The 22442-nt window shown below is 33.3% G+C and overlaps 3 protein-coding genes across 4 annotated transcripts; 2 read left to right on the top strand and 1 right to left on the bottom strand.

The window, feature by feature from the left end:
* Nucleotides 1–124: 124 nt before the first annotated feature.
* On the bottom strand, nt 125–16028 carry LOC130622181 (uncharacterized). 2 transcript variants are annotated; one of them, XM_057437613.1, is made up of 11 exons: nt 14180–16028; nt 10088–10176; nt 9146–9224; nt 8785–8862; nt 8373–8497; nt 3458–3973; nt 2153–2282; nt 1811–1943; nt 1465–1532; nt 1131–1171; nt 125–892 (listed from the first exon to the last, which is right to left on the bottom strand). In XM_057437613.1, exons 2-11 carry the CDS (start codon nt 10172–10174, stop codon nt 803–805), a joined length of 1347 nt encoding a protein of 448 aa, XP_057293596.1. In that variant the 5' UTR covers nt 10175–10176; nt 14180–16028; the 3' UTR covers nt 125–802. The 2 variants fall into 2 exon arrangements, with proteins under 2 accessions (XP_057293596.1, XP_057293597.1); XM_057437614.1 differs by having other exon boundaries at nt 9152–9224; nt 14180–16023.
* On the top strand, nt 5483–8324 carry LOC130622188 (calmodulin-alpha-like). The gene is made up of 5 exons (XM_057437621.1): nt 5483–5699; nt 6593–6620; nt 6704–6847; nt 7428–7676; nt 7766–8324. The coding sequence occupies exons 1-5, from the start codon at nt 5628–5630 to the stop codon at nt 7861–7863; spliced, it is 591 nt and encodes a 196-aa protein (XP_057293604.1). The 5' UTR covers nt 5483–5627; the 3' UTR covers nt 7864–8324.
* Nucleotides 16029–16200: 172 nt separating the features above from the next.
* LOC130622180 (probable citrate synthase, mitochondrial) lies at nt 16201–22212 on the top strand. The gene is made up of 11 exons (XM_057437612.1): nt 16201–16360; nt 18466–18531; nt 18635–18736; nt 18963–19028; nt 19172–19213; nt 19653–19742; nt 19941–20129; nt 20424–20750; nt 21100–21198; nt 21270–21479; nt 21799–22212. Exons 1-11 carry the CDS (start codon nt 16304–16306, stop codon nt 21958–21960), a joined length of 1410 nt encoding a protein of 469 aa, XP_057293595.1. The 5' UTR covers nt 16201–16303; the 3' UTR covers nt 21961–22212.
* The last annotated feature ends 230 nt before the right edge of the window (nt 22213–22442 follow it).

The raw sequence follows: 22442 nt of genomic DNA, 5'->3' as shown, positions 1-22442 counted from the left end.
CTTTGACAAAGCTACAGTGGAAGGAGAAGAATAGCCAGTCAGTCGGATGGAATTCCATGGGATCTTTTTGTTGCTGTCGGCAACAGGTCTGGTATTCAATCGTTTATCATCAACAACAAGAATATACGTAAATTCGATTTATTCCATTACCAACTTATACAAAACACAAAATTCAATAACTTAAGATTTTTACATTAAATTCAAAACAAATTCCTCATATTTATACAATTTAAACAATTTTCATTCATAGATACAAATTAATATCATTTCAACTAAATAACAAAATCCAACAAGTAGAAGGAGTTGGGAGGAATCCGGTTTGTCGGGCCTAAACATTAGAAGCGGGAAATGTTATAGGATGGGAGGGAGATTCAGAAATTGTTGGGTGTTGGGTTAAGGGTGGAGGGTGGAGAGTCCAGATATAATTTTTATTTTATACAGGAAAAAAAATGTGGATAATTTGAACGGGATGGGATAAAAATATAGCAACAACTAACAATTTTATATACATATCAGGATATAAACTGTGGTTTTTTGATTGGTGCATCCTTTAGTAATAACACCCAAAAACTTTCTGGTAGCAATAAAAGGTTTATTATAAAGTTATTATTATAGTTTGTATTTATTGCGCATAAAGTTCCTTAAATGATCAGAAGTACATCCCCAATTTTCTTTCTCTACTTAAGAAGCAGGAAAGTGATCTATTTTTGAGTAGTTTTACGATACTTGTTCACAAAAAAATAACTAAAAAAATTAAATAGAATTCGACGCAAACCTCATAGAGGTCTCCTATTTTTATATTTTATCTTTTTAGCAATACTGTTCCTCCACCACTCGCTAAAAAACTTTCTTCGACCATGCTGATAATATCTTCTAGTGCAATCGACTTGTTCTAAAGAGAAACAGTTACAGAATAAGAATTGTAAAACGTTTGAATGTTGCAGACATTGTAGCGAAACATGGAATACACTGTAGTCAGAGATTGGCAAAGAAATGACAGTTTAGTTCGACAAAAAGTAGACTAAAGAGTCGAAGAAGTTGTTTAAAATAGCAGATTAAAGTTGGGGCATATTTACTGCATATTTGTGAAAGTAGAAACGTAGCTCGATTGTTTTGAGAAATATTCATACCATGTTGGGTTTTTTATTTCGACTTCTTTTCGACCTTTTCCCTAAACAACAGCAAAACAGTTATTTCGGCAGATTGCATATTAGGCTATGTAAGTTTTGTATGACAATTATGAAATTTAAAGATGATTGTAGAAACAATGAATTCAAAAAAGACATAACAGCATTAAATCTGGTTATTTCTCTATGTTCTCCCTGTGATGGTCACGTGGAATTTCAAGTAAAAATGTAAACATCAGATAACAGAGTATACATTTAGTAATTTTTAAAACGGTTAAGATTAATTTCATAATATAAAAATGTCAAACAAATTTAAAAAACCCAAAATTTATCTTACTTTTGTAAGATTGGTGGGGAGAGGTGTAAAATCTTGTGTCAACAGTCGGATCACCTCTGCTCAGTTTTCTAATAAGAAACGATAAAATAACAATCCTGTATAGCGTACGTTAATAAAAACATTTTTATTTTTGCAAATACAATTCTTATTTAACACGAATCACAATTATTGGTGTCTTGAAATGTTTACAGAACAAGAACACGAAACATCAATTTGGTAGCCTACAACTTTCGCTTACAAATTGTCATTTAAATTTGACACTTCATGAAATCAAGAAAAATACAATTTCTACAAAAAAACGTCAATTTGCAAACATTTCATCGAGATAACTAACTAACTAACTAACCTGTTTATAGAAGGTTCTTTATAACAAGTACTTCTTCGTTGTCTCAATCGACCATCAGCATGTTCTATCGTTTCATCAAAGATACGCACTTCAGCAGGACTATGGATGGTGACTTTTTTGGATAATCTATTTTCTAAAAATATGAATTAAATTAAAGAAAAACATACACACTTAATATTCATCCGTTCGACAGTAACACAACAAAAACAATATTAGAATTGTTTGCCTCCTTTATTCCGTTATGTTTCTACGGGTTTCAAATTAAATCTACCTTTATATCATATTAAAGAATGCACATACTGGGAAGGGGTAGCAAATGTTTGTCTGGTGATTCACACTTACCATGAGAAAAACTTGAATAAACTCTTTTGTTTTCTTTATCATCGTTAGGACTGTCTTCATATATTTTCATTGTTGGTAATCTTCCTGATCTGCTTTTGAGATGCGTCTTGTGTGAAAGTGTATGTGATTTCTAAACAAATAGACCTATGTCTGCAACCACCTTTCCTGCACATTCACTACACTTGACAAATATTATTAGGGCGAAGGGGGTAAACTGCTTTGGTGTTAAAAAGGCATCAGACAAACTGCACTTTTTCAGCAATGAAAACAATTAGGTATTTATAGCAATAGAGATGTCATAGAGGTCAAAAGGTTGATTTGGTTGAAGCCCTTGTTGAGGTTGGAGGCGTGCAATTAGTAGAAGTAAATGTATTCCCTAGGACAAAGTCTAGAGGCGCATAAAGACTTTTAGTTCATAACTAACACTACAAACACAGTCTAGATTAAATTGGAAGAAGGTCATTAATAAACCCACCCAACTAGGATGGAAAACGGACGTTAAACTAAGAATGATGATGACAATGACAGTGCACGGAAACAACATAACGTTTCGGACAAGAAACATTTAAACATATATAAAAAAAGACTGGATAAATTAAGATGTTGAATTACTAAATATTGAAAGATTTCATTCCTAAATAACAAATTAGTTGAGCCTTCACTTGATTAAATATTTTTTAACTTAAAGCACAACAATAAATAGATGATACGGTTTTGGTCGAATTCGCAGAATTAACAAGAGCTGGAAAATTTTAGAAATTGAGTGGGTTTTTTTCTAAGCAACCGAAAACCTTTTCGCGGGAATTAAATGTCCTGAATAAAAAGTCAATTCGCTTAAAGTTTTAGCAGCAAAATTTTATTACGTTAAAGCATCAGAACTTCTTTCCAGGATGGACAAAAATAATTGATTAAATCTTCATCAGCATTGAGATATGGTAAAATTAAACCACGCTTAGCTAGCCTGTAGGGGAATAGGGGAAAAAAAATTAAAATCTTCCGTGCATTTCTTTTTTCAGATACACTGTTTACGTCCTGTCAAAACGATATCCAATGATCTAGCCAAAAATATTTTTAAGTAGAAACCTGTGTATTGAAATTTCGCTTCGACATAACTGTTTATATGCCCTGGGTGTTTATTTGAACTTTTGAAGTCTTTCTCACAAAAGCAACTGTAGTGGTATCGACTTTTTATTCTTTTGACATTTAAATGAATCAAATTTAATTCACATTCACAAATATATATTAGTAATAAATGACGAATCAATATAAAAATAAATAAATAAATAAATATAAAAGTCAACTTACTTTTTTCATGATCGATTTTGGTTGGTGAGTGTTGGTTTGGTTAATGTCTTTTAGTACCATTAATGGTTGCCTATTGTTTTTGTTTGTGTAGCTCTTTATTGTTGTTTGTGAAGAACATTGAACACTTTTGTGTTCACAACTATGTCTTTTTATTTCATTCCCACATTGTGTAGATTTATCAAAATATTCTTTCGATTCTTCGATTTCATCATCGATATGTTTTCGATTACACGATGTAATATCGTTTTTATCCATCCGTACTTGTAACTTCTTATTTTTCATTACAACTCGTGCTGGTACATGCTCTATTGAACACACAACAGTTTGTGATCCCACTTCAGTGGATGTATTAGTTCTTTGAATCAGTGACAGCTTTGAATCTTCGTCTGCCGAATATTTCGATACTTTATCGGCTACTAACGCATCCATATAATCGTTCAGATAAGACATACTTTTTTGCATTGTATCTTTCATGTTGGCAAGCATGTCGAGAGAATCAGCTGACGAAACGTTATCCTGAAAAAGATAAAAACTGAACAGCTATACTGCGATTTGAAAAAGGTTTTAACATCATGTCTGCTGATGGACAGGTTTTGTGTCACATGACTGCTGATGGACAGGTTTTGTGTCACATGACTGCTGATGGACAGGTTTTGTGTCAAAACACATTATGCGAATTTATCTCGCTACAAAATTTATTTGCTCTGACTTTCCCCAAAAATGCTCAATGACCCGAATGTCTCTAACTCGAATTCCTAACTTCCCGTTTTTCAGTTAGTTGCACATCAATAAGACCTACATATATTAACAGTTATAAAAAGATAATTATACCTGCCTGGAGAAAAAATAAAAAATTGATAATTCAAAAGTTAAACATGGCTGAAGTGTACACTTAGCAATTGGGTGCCATTATGTTTTTAAGATAAAAGTGTAGTTGGCGAAAACTTCTTCTCGTGATAAAATCTCGTGACTCTCTAGAATCAATCTTAGAAAACGTAATAAAAATATCTATTTTTTTTTTAATAATATCGATATATATTTGGTAAAATTTCTTTTTTTAGTGGGATGAACCGGAACTTAGTTGTCTTATTGTATGAATGTCTCTAATAAAAAGTATTTTAATACATAGAAATATTGTAGGATGGATAGAAATATGGATTCCTTTATTAGACTACCATATTTTCTCCAATAAACACCCTACACCCTACGCCCTAACTTTCATAAGCGCCCTAGGCGTGTATAAAATTTTTAAGATTTTCAGGGGAGCGTTTTTTAGAGAGGAACGTTAATAAGAGAGGGGCGTTTATTTACAAAAAATATTTTTTCGATATGCGAGATATTTTTTATATATCCTTAATATTTACAGGGTTATCTCCTTCTTCATCCAAGTCAATTAAATTATCTTCAATATTGGCATCTTCAACGCCCGAATGAGGTTCTTGTTTAGTTCATTTGCGAATATGGTAATTAAAAGAAAACAAACAATAATTAACAAAGCGTTAGCTTAGAGAGGGGCGTTAAAAAGAGTGGGGGCGTTTATTGGAGAAATACGGTATACGACTGCGCCCCACAACCAAAATGGAGGTTGAATGAGAGTCAGGTTAGTTTTAAAGTAATGAGTGAAAAAAGTATTTGGTATATTTATTATACATAAAGTAAAAAGATGAGTAAAGGCCTTGCTTAGTCTTATAAATAAACCACGATTCTTAAGATATAGCCAATCAAAATTTGTGCCCTCATAACATGAATCATATAAGTAGGATTCTCATAAAACGCAACAGTTCTATTATTAAAAAAATTTAATTTACTGAATTTTCTATTAAAGTTGATTCGCAGGGGAGCTTCTCTTCTTAATGTTGAACATTCCAAACTTTTTTTTGAAGAAACACAAATCATTTTTAACGAAATATATTTTTTCAAATGCATTCACATAACATATAAAATAAATTTTGAAAGAGCATATAAATAAGTAATAACGAATACGTTCAGTTTTTTGTTGCGTCCCATCGATAAGAACTTCAAAAAATGAACAATACATGCAGAGGTAAAAACATTTTGATGGCTGATAAAATATGCTAACACCTCCTCAAAAATATTTCTTTAGAGTCTCACTGGGAGATAGGAATTTAATGCTATATTTATAACTGCGTATACCGCAGTCGCCATATCGATGAAGAAGAGAAGTGCTACGATGATATTCCAACCACGCGAGTACATGAAGTTACTAACGGAGGATGAACAGGTTGGTATTTAAGCTCGTTTCGACAATTAAGCTCGTTATTTTAAAAAATGTTAAGAGAAAAAAATGTAGAAAATAAAACAAAAAAAAAGTTATTTAAAAAAACATTTGGATTAATGTATGTAGCTTCAAAAAGATCTGTTAAAATTATGGAAATCTTTCAAAAATTCCAACGCACACTTGGTTCTAATTAAATATTTAATTTCACTCTAAAACACAATCTGGCTTCAACAGAGGTCAATCTTTTGAGATATTACTATCACAAATAAATGTTGACATTGCAAAGGCAATGAAAGAAGTGGAATCAAAACCTTTCCAATGAATCACAACACATTAGGAATGCAAGAAGTCTGAGAAAGAAGAAAAGACCAAAGCTATATTGCAGTGATATGTCATTCAACTGAACAGAGCAACCATAAATATCCACGTCCCCCCATCCCAAACAAATTGTTTTTTATGTACTTTTTCGTCCTGCCTATAATGTACTGTAGAGTACAAAGATTTACGTCAAATTGTGTGTTGCAGTCAGTGAGCTTGTTGCAAAAGCAAAGGATACATCATATAATAAATTAAAAACAGAGAATGTTTTTTTTAAAGAGTTTAAGATAATCTTCTAGTAAACTTCAGTAAAATTTAATACAACAATGAAAATGTTGGAATCATTCGCAATATAGGTATAATGGTCACCAACAAATTCGGTATTTTCAAGCTGACTTAAAGTTTTGTGACAACATCCAGATTTTCTTTCTACCCGTCCTACTTTCCATGTCCAGTTCTACATTAAGACGTTTAAAATTTCCACCAGAGCACTTGAGTTTCTTACAGCTAAAATTTTCTCTATCTAGGAATTTTAGGTGTAAATTCACTGATTCCTGATATTTTGTTTTCTCATTTAGGAAAAGCTAACAGAAGAGCAAATCGGTGGTAAGCTTTACAATTTCACACATCACACATCACATCACATAACATAGCTAGCTAGTTACTGTAAACAAGGTTTGCCATTTTAGAATTTCGAGATGCATTCACAGCATTTGATCGTGACAATAATGGCTTCATCACAACTAAAGAACTTGCACACGTGTTGAGATCACTTGGACTGAATCCAACAGAAAAAGAACTGTGTTGTTTAATCAATGAGGTTGATTTTGACGGTAAATAGCTATTGCTTTTTTTGACAATTAAAATGACATTTGGGATCAAGTAGATATGTGATGACAAGTTGAACATCGTTGAGCATTCTATCCCAATAACTGGCGTTTTTCTCACTCAAATTTGTTGCAAGAGTTTCGTATAACAGAAAAGAAATATTTCACATGTGAAAAAACTAATCTCTGCTAAGTGGAGAAATTTTTCTGAAAAATGATTGCGAATGTTGAATCGAAGTGAATTTCTTATTTTATCTACACATTTTTTTATAAAGTAAAAATTAATATCAGCAAAATAATTAATGCAACAACCAATTAGATTGCAGAATATTCTTTGTTATTCTATAAAAAAACTTCTGTCCTGGGTTCTTCCTGCAGGACGTTTGTTGCAGTTGAAGATGAGTTTACAACCAGAATTGTCTTACAGGAGGGGATATGGAACTACAAAAAATTGTGGGTTCAACTAAGGAAAATTTTGGAAGCAGAAGAAAAGCCTCTTCGAAGAAATTTGTTTTTTTAAAGGAGAAAGTGCAAAGCCAATTTACACTAACAAAAAACTCCACACATTAAAAACAAACTTTTTTAGGTAATGGAAAAATCGATTTCAGAGAATTTGTCAATCTGATGCTTTTGAATGGTGATCAAATTGCATGGAGTGATAAAGATTTAATTGAAGCATTTCGGACATTTGATACTGATAATAAAGGCTACATCCACTCTGGTGAACTAAAATATGTCTTATCACATATGGATGATGAAGTAATTTCAGATCAGGAACTAGAAGAAATGCTGGATTTTTCGAAATTGCAGACAAATAGGAAAGTAACATTTAATGGTAATAATTTTTAATTAACTTTTAATTTCTTATCATTGTTGCTGCTGGTTTAGATTCAGTAAATAAATTATAAATTTTTTTTTTTTCAGAATTCAAAAATCTTGCGAAACCAGATTTGAAAATCCATTCAGAAGCTTTGGAGCAGCAACTGCAGAAACAGCACAAAACAATACATTTTTTTAACTAACAGAACAAAAATATTATCGATTTATATTTCTTGTATTAAAACAACAGCAACATCTGTACTAATACTAACGAAATTATGATTAATTGATTGTAATGAGGTTTCTAGATTATTATTGCAGCATCGTAGATAAACAATAAAATTAGTGAAAACAGCTCTAACACAGTCTAGATCAGATTGGAAGAGGGTCATTAATATACCCCGTCCAACCCATGCTAGCAAGGAAAACGGATGTTAAGCTGAGAACGACGATGATAATGAAAGATGTATGCTCATTGACTATCATGTGGAATGTATTCTTTCAGTTTGTAAGCAGTCAATTTCACAGCAGCACTCTTATCTCCACATTTTCAAACTTGACTCAGATATATAGCATTGTAGATAAACAAAAAATTAGTGCAAAACAGCTCTCGATTTTAAAGAAATGTAAAAAATATTGTGGAGCAGAATGTTGTTGATGCTGATGTTGTTGTTGATTTTGTTGTTGTTATAATAAAAGTGACACACCCTACCTTTGAACATGTGCACTTTAAAACAGCATTGTGTACAATACTCAGCTTTTCTCTCATCTCAATACACTCAAGTTGATAGGTGAACTTATCTTTTTCTAACTCTTTAGCTTGGCATCTTGATTCCTCTAAAGCAATAGAAAGTTTAAGTGTACAGGATTGTTTATCTTAAAGCTTGCACCTCCAAGATTGAAGAAAACAAGTCAATAATTAAATAAAATATAAAACAGTTTTAACAATAAAGAATTATTTCGTAATGTTTTTTTCTCAAAGAAACTATTTTTAGGAGTAAAAATTAAAAAGTGAACTTAAGATGTTCTTTTTAAGGCTTTTCCTCCCTTCTTCTTGTAAATATTTTTCTCCTGAAATGTAATTTTTTATTTAGAACACAATCAGAAAACGAAAAAAAAGGTACCCAATGCTTTTGCAAGCTCACGATTTTTTGTCAAAAATGAATTGACATCTTTCACCATTATCAAGTGACTTTGATTGCCTAAAATATGAGCAGAAATAGCAGTATAAATATTTCACCCACTAAATCCAGAAAGAGATAATTAGTAGAAAGTAAAGGGGTATAATTTCTGCTTCCTTTAATTTTTTTAGTGTTGTTACTCAAAAAACGGGTCTAAGATTCATTAAGCACCAACGCAAGAAAAGGAATCTTAGGACAGATACCAAATATTAAGTGGGAGTTAAAATTTAATAAAAAAGTATGTAGAAAATAAAAATGCTTATACTACAATATTCAGAAGTATAACATAATAAATTTGAAATACCTCTACCTTCATTCAAACTCAAATTTTTTCTACATACGCTTTTGTTTAGAATACCAGATGCTTTTTGTGTCAGCCGACCCTATAGAAAGAACCCATCAATTTGTTATCCCATAAATAATCATCAAAATTCATCTTTAGGCTTTGTCCCAGAAACTATGGAGTCTTTACACTTTCTTACTCAATTATCCTCTTCTATTCTTATCATTTCCATTTTGCAGCCAACTAAATCTTCATATCTGGATAACATCTCTAATGCTACAAATACTCAGCCTGCTTCTTAGCTTATCTAAACTCTCCCTGTCTTTCAAACTGGTGTTACACATCCACCTAACTATTCTCATATCATTCTAAACTGCAAGATCTTCTTGCTTCACTACCCATGCCTAATTACCATACAACATAGCACAGGTCTCATAAAACCAACAAGACTCTGATTGTTAACAAATAAAGTAACTCTCTTAACTTTTTCGAAGCACAAGCTATCCTGCAAGTAACACCTCTTCCAACACCCACTTTACTACCAACATATCTAAGTATCATCTACACCATTAAAGCTGGCAAAACTTTGTTGTTGATAATTTTACCTTTGCATTGCCTATATACATGCTTACATAACTGTACATCAGCTTTTAACCTTCCTGCAATACAGTTGCAATTCTTATGTTTCCAATGCTACTGGTCTGAAAAAAAATTGTGTTACTACCAACCTATTTCCTGTAAACTCCACAAGGCCACTCTCTAACTACAAAGTCACACTTAGATTTAATCCTGGGACTTTACACATTGTTGCATTTACTGCATTTACTTTCTCTTTTAGTCCTTTCTCCAAATCCTAAAATTTTCTAAGTTTTCTTAGGATGTTTGTATATTAGTTTTATCTAACATTTTATTACAAAAACTAAATTCTTCATTTAAATCTGATGTATTTATTTGTATACATACCCTGGGTTTACGGTATTGTATCTTTCTTCTTCGCTTAATCTCTGTATTCCCATTTTGGGAGAGTGATCCAACCAAAGAAACATCCATCTCTAATTAAAACAAACAAACTAGATATTTACTAGGAATGTGAAATGTACTTTCATTAACAAAACAAGTCTGTGATTTCTTTTTTTTGGCTAAAATTAATTAATTACAGAAGGGAATTTTACATGGGAAGGTTTTAAAAACAATCATTTCTTAAAAAGAAAGTAATTATTTACGACTGCACAATTTCCGATTTAATTTTTTTTATAAACTACTTTTATTGCACTTTATAATAATAATAACAATCTGAAAAATTTAAACAAAGATTAGCAATATCTTTCTTCTTTATTTTTAAAAATTTGTCATTATCATCAGAAATTCAAATACTTGTTATTATTATTATTATTGTTTCCAGTAATAAAATATATTTAAAATAAAAATAAGGGGCTAAGGGGTTTAATAATTTCCACAAAGGGTAGGTGAGAGAAAAACTGTTTCCAACCTGAATGCAATATAATACAATTTGCTAATAATGAAGTCTAAGAGATTTTTCGGCTGCAGAATGGGGCTTTTCCTTGAGAAGCAGAATTTAATTTAGGTGTTACAGGGCATTGTGCACGACATTTGGTGTTCAGGCTAACTTGCAAGAGACATAATTAAGATGACTTATACACAAATAGAGGGTACCACTTATACGCTTAAACACACAGGAGACCTATTAAGACATAATTTGATATTATAGCAAGCATGAAAAGTTATATAAATATATGTGTACAAGATTATAAAACGGCTGAGTATGTGGACCAAAAAACCAGGTTTGTACATATAGATACTCTTGTCAAAAATAAAGAACACCATAGACATTAACTCTGCTCTAAACAATAAGCTAAATTGTCAACTCTGACATTATAAACATTAATAAAAAAACAAATGAAACTACTCAGATGTAAGACCTGAAAAAAGTAAGCTCTCCCAAAGGTGTTTTTTTTTTAAAAAAATGCATTCTACGGTGATACTAGGGTTATTTGTGATTGAGAGAAAATTTAAAGCATCTAAGTAGTGTATACAATACAGATGGAAGTATACAAACATAACTTTTTAAGAAAGGAAAAAAGCAAGATTTTTAGGATGTGGTGCGTGCCCTTGTGGTTATAGAGTTCGCTTCGCAATCACAAAGTCTGTGGTCCGGTCCACAGCAAGTGCCTTTAACACAGCTACGGGTCAACCCATGCCATGTGAGGGAAATTGGGTAGGTAATACCAGTGTATACTTAATGTTTACATTCCAAACACATGACCCACATTGATAACAGTGTTTCCTACACTGAAGTGGCTACATCCTATATAAATATTCGTATAATAATAATCAAGTGACAAAATCGAAAACATATAACATAAGATCAAAATTATCTTAATTTATTTTTTAAAAATATAATAAAATAAAAATGGTTCAAATCAACATAATCCATTGGAAAATAATAAATAGAAAAATGAAATGAAACAATTTCCTCAAAGAGCACGGAAAATAAAAATGTAAAAATTGCCAAAACTACAATTGAAAAAGTAAAAATTAACAAAACTATAATAAATGCAAACAATAGATACAGTGCATATAAAACAGTAAAAAGGGAAAAACAAAGCCTAATTCTAACAAAACAGGCCTAAAATCAATCTGACAAAAAAGTATCACAATTTTATTTAAACACCCTGATAAAAAAAGAATTACAGAGTTACAAGTGGGAGTCAATTTTTGCTGAAAAAACAAACAGGCAGCAAGTACTAAAATTGAGGGTTGGTTAGTGTATAATTATAGTGTATAATTAAAGATGAGGTTAAAATGACAAATATGACTTATGCTATATTTAAACTAGGTATATATACTTTTTTTTATTACTATTTTATTACGATTTTTTAAATTTTTTAGGAAAATATTATAAACTCTGGCTAATTTCTCTTACCAACGAAATCTTGCTATGAATTATGGTAAATTAACCAATCGTTATAACGTTAATTCCAAGTTCCCTCTTTTATTTGCTTCAACATTCCTCCAACATGAACACAAGGCAGTAAGGTCCTATACAACCCAATATGACCATCAAGAGGTAATTTCAATAATAATGTCTTTATGGTTGATGATTGGCACAAAAAGAGCTTAAGCAGAATATTCAGGTTCAAATTAAAAATATGAAGTTAGTTCACAAAAATTTGCAGACTGTAGAGAAGAAAACCTCTTTGTTTGTCATTGATGCTTTGTTAACAGTTATTTTGTTGCAACAGTTATATATAAATTGATGATAAAACAATTAATGAAAAATGAGATTCAAAATTTTAATGTCTTCTTCGTAAAATGATGCGCAAGTATGGCATATTACGAATAGCAACCTGCTAATTTAATAGATTTGTATGTTTTTGCTGTTTCAAGTTTACTTAACATTTTTTGCATATCAACCGACCCCAATGTTTTTTTAATGAAGCTAAACTGCAAGTTTTGCTCATGTTAATTGTGGTGACAGAAATACAGTTCTTTAGCATTGTGGTTAATATATATTAGGTTTACCTTAGTCATTGAAAATATAATGTAGAACCTGGCACCGTGGGGGTGGATTCTACCTATAGACCTGATCTTAAAGGTTGCCAGAGACACTAGTATCACTTGCCTGTAAAGGAACTGGGCCCTACCCAGGTCTTGATTATTAATGGCTGTATATAAAACCCAACACCCCACACTGCACAAGTTCTTCAGATGTACCTTACAGTTTACAGTTACCCACCCTCCCACCCTTATTTATATATTAAATTTCTTCACCTATTTTTCTTTATTTTATGTCATCAACACGACTACGAATGGTGGATGTGAGATATCAATTCAATTTATCACCATGGTGCAGCAGAATCCGAAATCGAAGTATCATGGACATCTCCAAAGCAAATAAAGACAACTGTATCACAGCTGTTATGGGAGCGTGCAGCACAACACAACCAGACAAATTGCTTCTGCCGCAAAGTTTCCCTGTCATTTCTTTTGGCTCATGTTATGTCAGGGTTTTAGTCCAGAGGTAGAAACAACGAGTCTGTAGGTAGCCTCTAATTTAATTGGCGGGCTATGTCGGGCCTACTTCGTCAGCCTTTTAGGCAAGTAATTTGTTGATACAAGTGATTGTTGAAACGTACCTGACGTTTAGGGCGTGTATAATGTCTTCACCATATTTTCTGACGCTCATTGAGGTGCGCCTGACGCTCAGACTATCTCAATCAGCAGCACTTAAATAGGAAACATGCACCTGACGCTCAGGGCATGTCGATGCTCAGGGCATCTCAATAAAAACACCAGTAATTAGCATGTGCCTGACGCTAAGGACATCTCTAGTAGTCATTATGTGAATGGGAAACATGCCCCTGACACTCAGGGCATCTCTCATACACCTGACGCTCAGGGTATGAATAAAAACATCATTATACACCACGGAAGAAAACACCATAATTAGCATGTACTGACGCTCAGGACATGTCGATGCATCTGACGCTCAGTGCATCTCATCTGTATCATGTACCTGACGCTCAGGGCATGAAGACGCCTATAATGCATGTCCTGACGCTCGGGATACGCATTATATATTGAGGCATATCCTGACGCTCAGGATATGCATTTTGAGCATATGACGAAGCACGAAGGAGGCACCTTCATACCTACCCATTCCCCAAAAAATTTTCCATAAATAATCTACGCATACTGAACGTGTTGCATTTACTCATTCCAATAAAAATACATTGTTTCTATCAATTTGTGGTATTATTCTGGGACCCAAAGCAATTAAAACAATAAATAGATAATTATTAAAAATTGTATATAACATGATAATCAGAAAGTTCGAACATCTCCATTGTGCAGACTTTTTTTCTTTCGATTTATAATCATGTCAATTCTGTCAAATCAAATTTCTATGCCTTACATTTAGAAAGATAGTGTAAAACTTTATGAATATCGATTCATGACACTGTTACACATTATATATATACAAATTATATTACTACTACAAAAATGAAAAGAATGTGAAAAACAATAACCTACCCTTTTCCCTTCCTTGACACTCCACTATCTTTCAATTCCTTTTTATTTTATCTGGCAAATTAAATATATGTTTAATCCACCATATTTTAATTAGTACGTTAATCTACATTAAAATTAAATTTTTAGAAATCCTTTAGTTTTCTATTAAGGCAATTTTTACGCTACCTGAATAAATTTTTCCTACAAGAAATTTTTGGAAATTCAAAATATTTGTACCTGTCCACTAAACATACAAAAACAGCCACATAGGCATGCACAGTATATGAACATGTGAGGTAACCATTGACCATTTGGAACATAGTTAGTTAATTTACAATCAAAATGCATCAGTCAATCATTAATCCAGAAATCCACAGAAAAGGACCTAGCATCCTATGTTCTTATGATTAAAGCTTACCTCCCACTTAGAAAATAGTAATCGAAAATCAAAATATTGTTTTAATTATGAGAATAATATTATTTCATACTTGTTTTGATTCGTTTGCAAAATATTCAATGCTAAAGTTGCAAAATATTAGCTAATGATGCATTCTCCAGTTAATATTTGTGATATTTTTAAATTGGTCTACCATTCATCTAATCAACAACTAAAACAAGTCTGAAAAACTTATCTTTTGGATTATTATAACACTAATCTCTCCACTGCATAAAAAAATGATTTTAATAAAAAAATTTCTTTTTTGTCGTAGGTATTTATTTAATGTAAAATAAACAGTTATCTGACATGAAAAAAAAATACTACTACTATAGTAGGAAAGGTGCTTTATCTCAGTCACTGTCTTGTTTTTCAATTGTAAATAAATGTCCTTGTGGAAAGGCTTGTGACATCAACTCCAGGATGATATTTCACTGTAGTGGCGCCGTAGATTAGTGGTTATAGCTCTCGTACTCTGTGCGGGAGACCGGGGTTCGATTCCTCTTGACGGCGATTCAACATGGGCGAGTGAATGTTACCATAGCCCCGGGTTAACCCAAGCCATGTGAGGGAAATTGGGAAGATGGCACACTGTGTGGGCCGTTGGATGTATCCGGGAGTTGTCTAGTAGAGCGCGGGCTCTAATTGGGTCTGCGTAGCTCAAAATGAGCATTAAATACTCTACGACTCTCCATCTACGCCATGGCCCCTCCTGGAAATAATAGACAGGGTATATCCCTCGATATTTGTGAGGCTAGCCATGTAAAATATGCACATCTATCTATCTATCTGTAGTCACGGCACAGGATGTTATATATATACATATACAAAGCAGTTTTTCCATGTCTCCACAAGAAACCAGGCTTTAAGAGTTTTGAGTAAGAGTAAGTACTTTTAAGAACAGTTAAGTCAAAATGAACGTGTATAACAAAATATTGAACAAAAAGAAAAAGCGGCGGGCGCAGGATGATCCCAGATACGTTGGTTTGTTGTTGTTTTGACTTCAAATTAAACCATTCCCGCTTTCTCCCAACGTCTGACTTTTACGGTAATTTAAAGAAAAAAACCTCTAGCTTTGGTACCATATCTGGTCCTAAATAGGTAGTCGGTCAACCGGCTAAAAAATAGTTTGTGGGTGAACTAGTCAGACTCGGGATCCCGATAACCCATTGCGCTGGACCCGAAGCCCGAGCGCAACCAGTGCGAAAGGTGTTTAGAATAAACTTCAAACTACGAAATACAATGTCGAATAGGTTGGTTTCTATTTTACAGCATGCTAAAATTTTGAATTATTATAATATGTATTTTATATGCGGAGCTTAAAAATATTGTTACTGGTTCTCGATGTCAAAAAGGCAAAGGCCCCGGGGACGAGGTTGGGGTCTCACTCGCGAGTACACCATAAAATCCAGGAGGATAGTAATAGATAGAATATAGTTTTTACCCTTTTTTCCAGGGTATCTAGTTTGTACATCAGGCCTAATATTACCCACGACTAATCTCCACTTCTAAATTACTGACATTTTTCTATTTGGGTGCCTTGTGCACGATTATCCAACCCTCCGTTCTAATTGTTACCTCACAGCCAGGGGTGATACATATACAACATCCGCGGAGAAGAGATGTGTATTTGTTGCGCTGCCTGACCGAGGGGAGCATCGCCATTTCCACGACGCCTTGAGCAGAGCAGGTTCCCAATTGTTCCTTGTATGATAAATATAAGAATGTCTTCACCATTGACAAGACTAGCTAAAAAGAACTCACAGGTGAGGATTTTTCTTTAAACTATACTCTAAATACACATCGTCGTGCTAATAGACAAATATAGCTAGCTACAGAAAAAAGAACAGCCTATTTCATAGAAAATCTGTCAAAAATCTTTTCTAGCTAGTGTAGCATTTGTGGACCAGCTGCACATCCATTTACTTCAAAAGTCTGCAGTAAATGAAGTATAATCCTTTTATAATTGTTTGCGATATCACAAAATCCACTTGATCTACTACATCTCACACAAAAATATTGAGACTTGAATTTTTTGGCTATTTTACAAAAATGGTAAACTGGATTACCTGGCCGTTATAGCGCTTCTTTTTAAGATTACTAGGTTAGGTAAGTTATAATGTGTTTTTTGCACATAACGCCCATATCTAAGGTTATTTGTCTTTGGTTCCTCAGTAAAAACACATATTGTGAAATAATTTGTAACAACATAGCTACAACGTCATTCGCATGGAACACAGTTTGTAAATTTGTGAAATAGACTGGGATGCTGTCTATTTCCCAAAATTGGGATGTTAATGATAACATAAACACAACAAAATCCTAGCCAAGGCGAAGAGGGTATGCTCTACAGAGTATGCACGTTTTGGTTGCCATTCACAATAGGACTCTGGTTTGTGGCGCCGTAGATTAGTGGTTATAGCTCTCGTATTCTGTGCGAGAGACCAGGGTTCGATTCCTCTTGACGGCGATTCAACATGGGCGAGGAATGTAAGCCATGGCCCCTCCTGGAAATAATAGACGGGGTATATCCCCCAAAATTTGTGAGGCTAACCATGTAAGGTATGTACCCATCAAGATAACCATGTAAGATATGCACCCATCTCTCTATCTCTCTGTACATACATGCTTGTGCCCAATTTTGTCAATGCAAAGTCACAGCATTGCGACTTCTGGAAACCCATCTAATGAACATAGCTTATTCAAATCTTAGCCAGAATTTTGCTCAAATAACCTTTTTATTCGTAAACAATACTGCACTTTTCTCCATTTAACTAGATTCACTAGATCAGATTAATTGACATTGAGTTGGCATTTACAACCATCAATGCTGACAGAAAATTTGGCCTGCTTTGTTTTCACAGAAAGTACTTACCTGATCCAGACCTATAAATTGTGTGGGATATTGTAGATTTCTTGATTAGAGGATTTACTTTTTTAGGTAAGTCTCACCCAGTCTAGGAAAAGTGCCAAACTGACATTTCAAATGCGTTATTTTAACATGACCTTTTATATAGCAGGCTTTCTTAGTTTTGTAGCTCTTCTTGACACAACTGGTTGTAGAGAGAGAGAGAGAGAAAGAGAGAGAGAGAGAGAGAGAGAGAGAGAGAGAGAGAGAGAGACATAGCCTGAGAGTACAGGTTTGCAGTTTCTTTTAAACAGCTGTAACAGCCAAGTTAACATATTTTAAATTTTACACTTGATTTAAAATGCGACCTGTTTCCTACATGAAAGGATCCCTAACTAGTGATAACTTTTTTTCACAATTAAGTACCTCAACTCCAATGTTGTCTTGCTATAATAGTTCTATCGTAGCAAACCACAACATTGTATTGGGTGGGTGTTGGTGTTGGTTTGGAAATAACAGTGCTTTCAAAGTTCACATAAAAAATAAAAAGAATATGGCAAAGTATCCTCTTAAGTTGGTACCAATCAAGTCGCTCTAAACATGTTTAATCAGAATATTTAACTGGAAGGTGGTAGATGAGGACAATATGAAATATTTTGTTTTTTCTGATTGCTATACTGTTTTATTTTACCCAGTGACTTGATTCATGTGTACTTTGTTGTTTAAAATGTCTATTAAAATGAAAATGCGAAGGTGTGGTGTCATAGACAAACATTTCAAGGTCTCCACAAGTAGTATAATAAGACATGTTGCTTAACTTTTGCAAACGAAGATCTGGTCCTGTAATGATTTCAATGCTGATAACAAAGTTTCACTAAAATGAAGAAAGATTATTTAAAAGAATTGTTGTTTTTCAATACATTGAGACCTTAATGTAGAACCCTTTGGTTTTCTGTAATGAGGTTAAGGATTTAATGTATGTAAACATAAAAATTTTATCAGTAATTTTTTTTTTCTTTTTAGCTTCCACAACTTTTGAGGCTGTTAACAGTGAGATGTCAATCCACACAAGCACAAACTTCTGACCTAGTAAGGAATTTATCTGTTCGAAAATTTTAACTTGTACAAAAATTCTAGCATAATCTAAACTGACTACCATTTTTGTTTACACAATCCAATAATTTTTTTGTAGAAAAGCAGACTTGAACAATTAGTTCCAGAAAAGAGAAAGGAAGTTGCAGAATTCCGTAGAGAACATGGTGATACAAAAATTGGAGAAGTCACTGTTGGCATGGTAGGATAGCCTGAATAGGGTTAAAATAAAGCCTGGCATTTATTAGGGGTGAAAAACAAGTTTCATTAGGAATGCCAGAAAAATATTTTTCACACAAGTTTTAAGTTTGCTTGCTGTTTTTAAGATAACAACGCAGATTATAATAATAAAAGTGTAATATTAGCCTGTCTATATTTTGTTTTACTAGTGTAAAACTTTGATAAAGTAAACTATTTATTTTTAAAAGGCATATGGTGGAATGCGAGGTATTAAAGGCTTGGTCACAGAAACGTCTGTTCTAGATGCTGAAGAGGTAAACAATTGGAATTCCAAAAAAGATTGTTATTAAAAACTTTTTAAAAAAATCAGAGTAATGTATGATTAACACCTGATTTGACTTATTAATCCCAATATGGATCTTTAATGTGTGTGATGGTGATAATTATTTTAATTTAGGGAATTCGTTTTAGAGGCTACACTATTCCTGATTGCCAAAAGGTAACAGTTATCCTTATATGGGACAAAATAAAAAGAGAATAAAAAAACTAGTCATAAAAGTAAATTGAACATTAAATTTTATATATATCAAATAACCAATTCTATGTTTTATCTAAGTATAAAAAGGAAATGGTAACCTAATTTGACTTCAAAAGAACAACATCAGCATTGTCAAAAATGTTTTTTGAATTACAATGTAATGTATAGTGTTGTTAAACACCAGTTTTTTACTTTTGAATGTCAGAATGCAAAATCAAAGGACAAATTCACTGAAATTTATACACTACAAGTTGATAAACACTCGTAAAGTCTGTCATTTATTTTAAAAAAAGTGCTAAAATTAAAACAAAAAACTCAACACACTGTTTTTCAATCTTTTTTAAAAGTGTAATTTACTTTATTTATTGTGATTGCTTGTAATGTTGTTATATTTTTATAGCTGCTACCTCATGCTGAGGGTGGAGAAGAGCCTCTACCAGAAGCTATTTTCTGGTTGCTATGCACAGGCGAAATACCAACAAAAGCACAAGTATGTACTATTGATTTTGCCTTGCTTTTGCATAGGTTATTCAAGTCGTATTCAACGTTGTGTCAGTTTGATTGCAAGTCTGAATAATTTTAAATTATTTTGAGTATTTATTGTGATTGCCTGTGAATCATTATTTCTTTTTAGCTACTAGTACTTGTAATAATTACTTGTAATAGTGGTTTCTTTTCAATACATTAGGTAGATATGATATCAAAAGAGTGGGCTGCTCGTGCTGAACTCCCTCAGCATGTTGTTATGATGTTGAATAACTTCCCCGAAGATCTTCACCCAATGACTCAGTTCTCTGCGGCGATTGCTGCTCTGAATAAAGACAGCAAGTTTGCAAAAGCCTACAACGACGGTGTAAAAAAAACTGATTACTGGATGGTGAGTTTTGTTTTCTCTTAATCAAATCACATAGCCAACCTAACTGAGAACATCAAACTTATCAAGGAATTAAGAAATTGATTTTTTTTACAGAAAAGATAGGTGACTATTTGAAAATGCGTAAATCTGATATAAAAATAGCCTGCCCTTCACTGGTAACGAACTTACATTAGATATCTTGACATGTTGACCAGAATTTAGAAGATAAGGTTTTTTAATGTTAATCCTGGCAAATCAATGCTCTAATTTGCAACTCCTTTTTAACTTTTCCCGTTTTTTATGTTGCTGTTTCAGAGTGCATATGAAGATTCAATGGATCTGATTGCAAAACTACCTGTAGTAGCTGCTTGTATCTATCGAAACATGTACCGAGATGGGAAGGTTTCCCCCATTAATCCTGACAAAGATTTTGGTGCTAACCTTGCCGAGATGTTGGGATACAATAACCACGAATTCATCGAGCTGATGCGCCTGTACCTAGTGATCCACAGTGACCACGAAGGTGGAAATGTCAGTGCTCACGCGACACACTTAGTTGGCAGCGCCCTGTCAGACCCCTACCTATCCTTCTCTGCAGGTATGTGTGGTTTGGCTGGACCACTCCATGGATTAGCAAATCAAGTAAGTACTACGTTTTACTTATCAACATGGCTCTCTATGCGGATAATTTTTAGACAAAGCGCTGGTATATAGGTCAATATGCCTATAACTTTCTCCCAAAATTCAACAAAGGAAGTGGTTTAGAGGATCTATGCAAATACCGCTTTAAAATCATTTACCTGTCTTTTGAATTATTCTTACACCCTCATCCTAAATTAAAAAAGTCGTGCTTAAATGCCCACTAGACATATATTTGGGTTTAAACCCATAGGCCTTGATACAGAGTGGATCTTTATATGAGATAATATGGTACAAATGATTATGATCTAACGAAAACAGGCGTGGTTCGAATGTGTTTTTGTTGTTATAGGAAGTGCTGATATGGTTGGACAAACTTGTTAAAGATGTTGGTTACGATGTGACCACAGATCAACTTCGAGAATACATTCGTGAAACACTTAAAACCTCAGTAAGTAACAGCTCTGAGCAACCAGTGTTACTTGCATACATCTATTTGTCATAAGTTGTTTCCTACTTTAGGTTGTTCCAGGGTATGGTCACGCTGTCTTGCGAAAGACCGATCCTCGCTACACTTGTCAGCGAGAATTTGCTTTAAAGCATTTACCAGATGATCCCCTTTTTAAAATCGTGGGAAAAGTGTACGAAGTTGTGCCGGACGAATTGAAAGCCCTGGGTAAAGTAGCCAACCCATGGCCGAATGTTGATGCTCATTCTGGAGTGTTGTTGCAGGTTTGTCGCTCTAATAAACCACCTGGCTATTAAACCAGTTACCTATTGTTAGAGTATTGCCACTGTTTAAATTCAGTCAGAAATTTAGCAGACTCGGAAATAAAGTCAAATTGTTTAGAATAATTTAGTCAGGAATAAATAAGTAAATTAATGGAAAATTCTAATGAGCATCTAAACTCTGACGTCACTGCAGCACTGCAGGTGTAGAAGTCTATTTTTTAATCCCAATGTTTTTTTCATTTTTTGATTCCACTGTTTTTCAATTTTTTAAGTCCACTGTTTTTCAATTTTTTAATTCCACTGTTTCTCAATTTTTTAGTACTATGGTATGACTGAAATGAATTACTACACTGTGTTATTTGGTGTGTCGCGCGCTCTTGGTGTGTTGGCGTCGCTTGTTTGGGACCGTGCGTTTGGTTTTCCCATTGAAAGACCGAAGAGTATGAGTACAGAAGGATTGAAAAAGTTTGTCAGAAAATAATTTTTGTACAAAAAAGTATATTGTTTATGAGATGTGAAATATTTTATCGCTCCTTTCAAAGATAGGTGATAATTCTTTTGCAGCACAAATCTTTTAAAATACGAAAATACTGTCTCGTTTCAAATCCTGTTCGTCTCGTTTAAAATTCTGTTCCTCGTATTTTTCTAAAAAATATAATGTGAAATATAACTTGTTTTGTTTCTGTATACCTAAATTTCCACGTTGTAAAGAATAAAATAATAGTATCTGCCACACATCTTGTCATTATATCTGGCTCGTGTACCGTGGTCACGAAACAGTTCAAATGTTGTCAGAAGAAAGTAAATTATTGTAGTCACGTAGGGTTGCGAGTCAATTTGAGTGCTCTCCATAAGCAGGTCTCCATCATTGTGCACAGTGAAACAGGTCCTGACGAATTTCGTGTAAGTCATTAAAGATGAGTCTGCAGCTCTCTAGTCTTCTCAAAGAAATTTTGACTGCAT

Source organism: Hydractinia symbiolongicarpus, chromosome 12 (genome assembly GCF_029227915.1).
Source record: "Hydractinia symbiolongicarpus strain clone_291-10 chromosome 12, HSymV2.1, whole genome shotgun sequence".
Lineage (NCBI taxonomy): Eukaryota > Metazoa > Cnidaria > Hydrozoa > Anthoathecata > Hydractiniidae > Hydractinia > Hydractinia symbiolongicarpus.
The sequence above is the reverse complement of the archived record's forward strand: the minus strand, read 5'-3'. Positions and strand labels throughout refer to the sequence as shown.

Excerpts from the sequence above, each read along its gene's own strand:
- LOC130622180 (XM_057437612.1), top strand. The coding sequence starts at position 16,304 with ATGATAAATATAAGAATGTCTTCACCATTGACAAGACTAGCTAAAAAG. Across the intron at positions 20,751-21,099 it reads TCCATGGATTAGCAAATCAA|GAAGTGCTGATATGGTTGGA; the intron begins GTAAGTACTACG and ends TTGTTGTTATAG. Across the intron at positions 21,199-21,269 it reads GTGAAACACTTAAAACCTCA|GTTGTTCCAGGGTATGGTCA; the intron begins GTAAGTAACAGC and ends TTCCTACTTTAG.
- LOC130622181 (XM_057437613.1), bottom strand. The coding sequence starts at position 10,174 with ATGGATGTTTCTTTGGTTGGATCACTCTCCCAAAATGGGAATACAGAG. Across the intron at positions 3,974-8,372 it reads TAAAGTGCACATGTTCAAAG|GATAACGTTTCGTCAGCTGA; the intron begins GTAGGGTGTGTC and ends TATCTTTTTCAG. Across the intron at positions 1,944-2,152 it reads TTATTCAAGTTTTTCTCATG|AAAATAGATTATCCAAAAAA; the intron begins GTAAGTGTGAAT and ends TCATATTTTTAG.
- LOC130622188 (XM_057437621.1), top strand. The coding sequence starts at position 5,628 with ATGAAGAAGAGAAGTGCTACGATGATATTCCAACCACGCGAGTACATG. Across the intron at positions 5,700-6,592 it reads TACTAACGGAGGATGAACAG|GAAAAGCTAACAGAAGAGCA; the intron begins GTTGGTATTTAA and ends TTTCTCATTTAG. Across the intron at positions 6,848-7,427 it reads CAATGAGGTTGATTTTGACG|GTAATGGAAAAATCGATTTC; the intron begins GTAAATAGCTAT and ends AAACTTTTTTAG.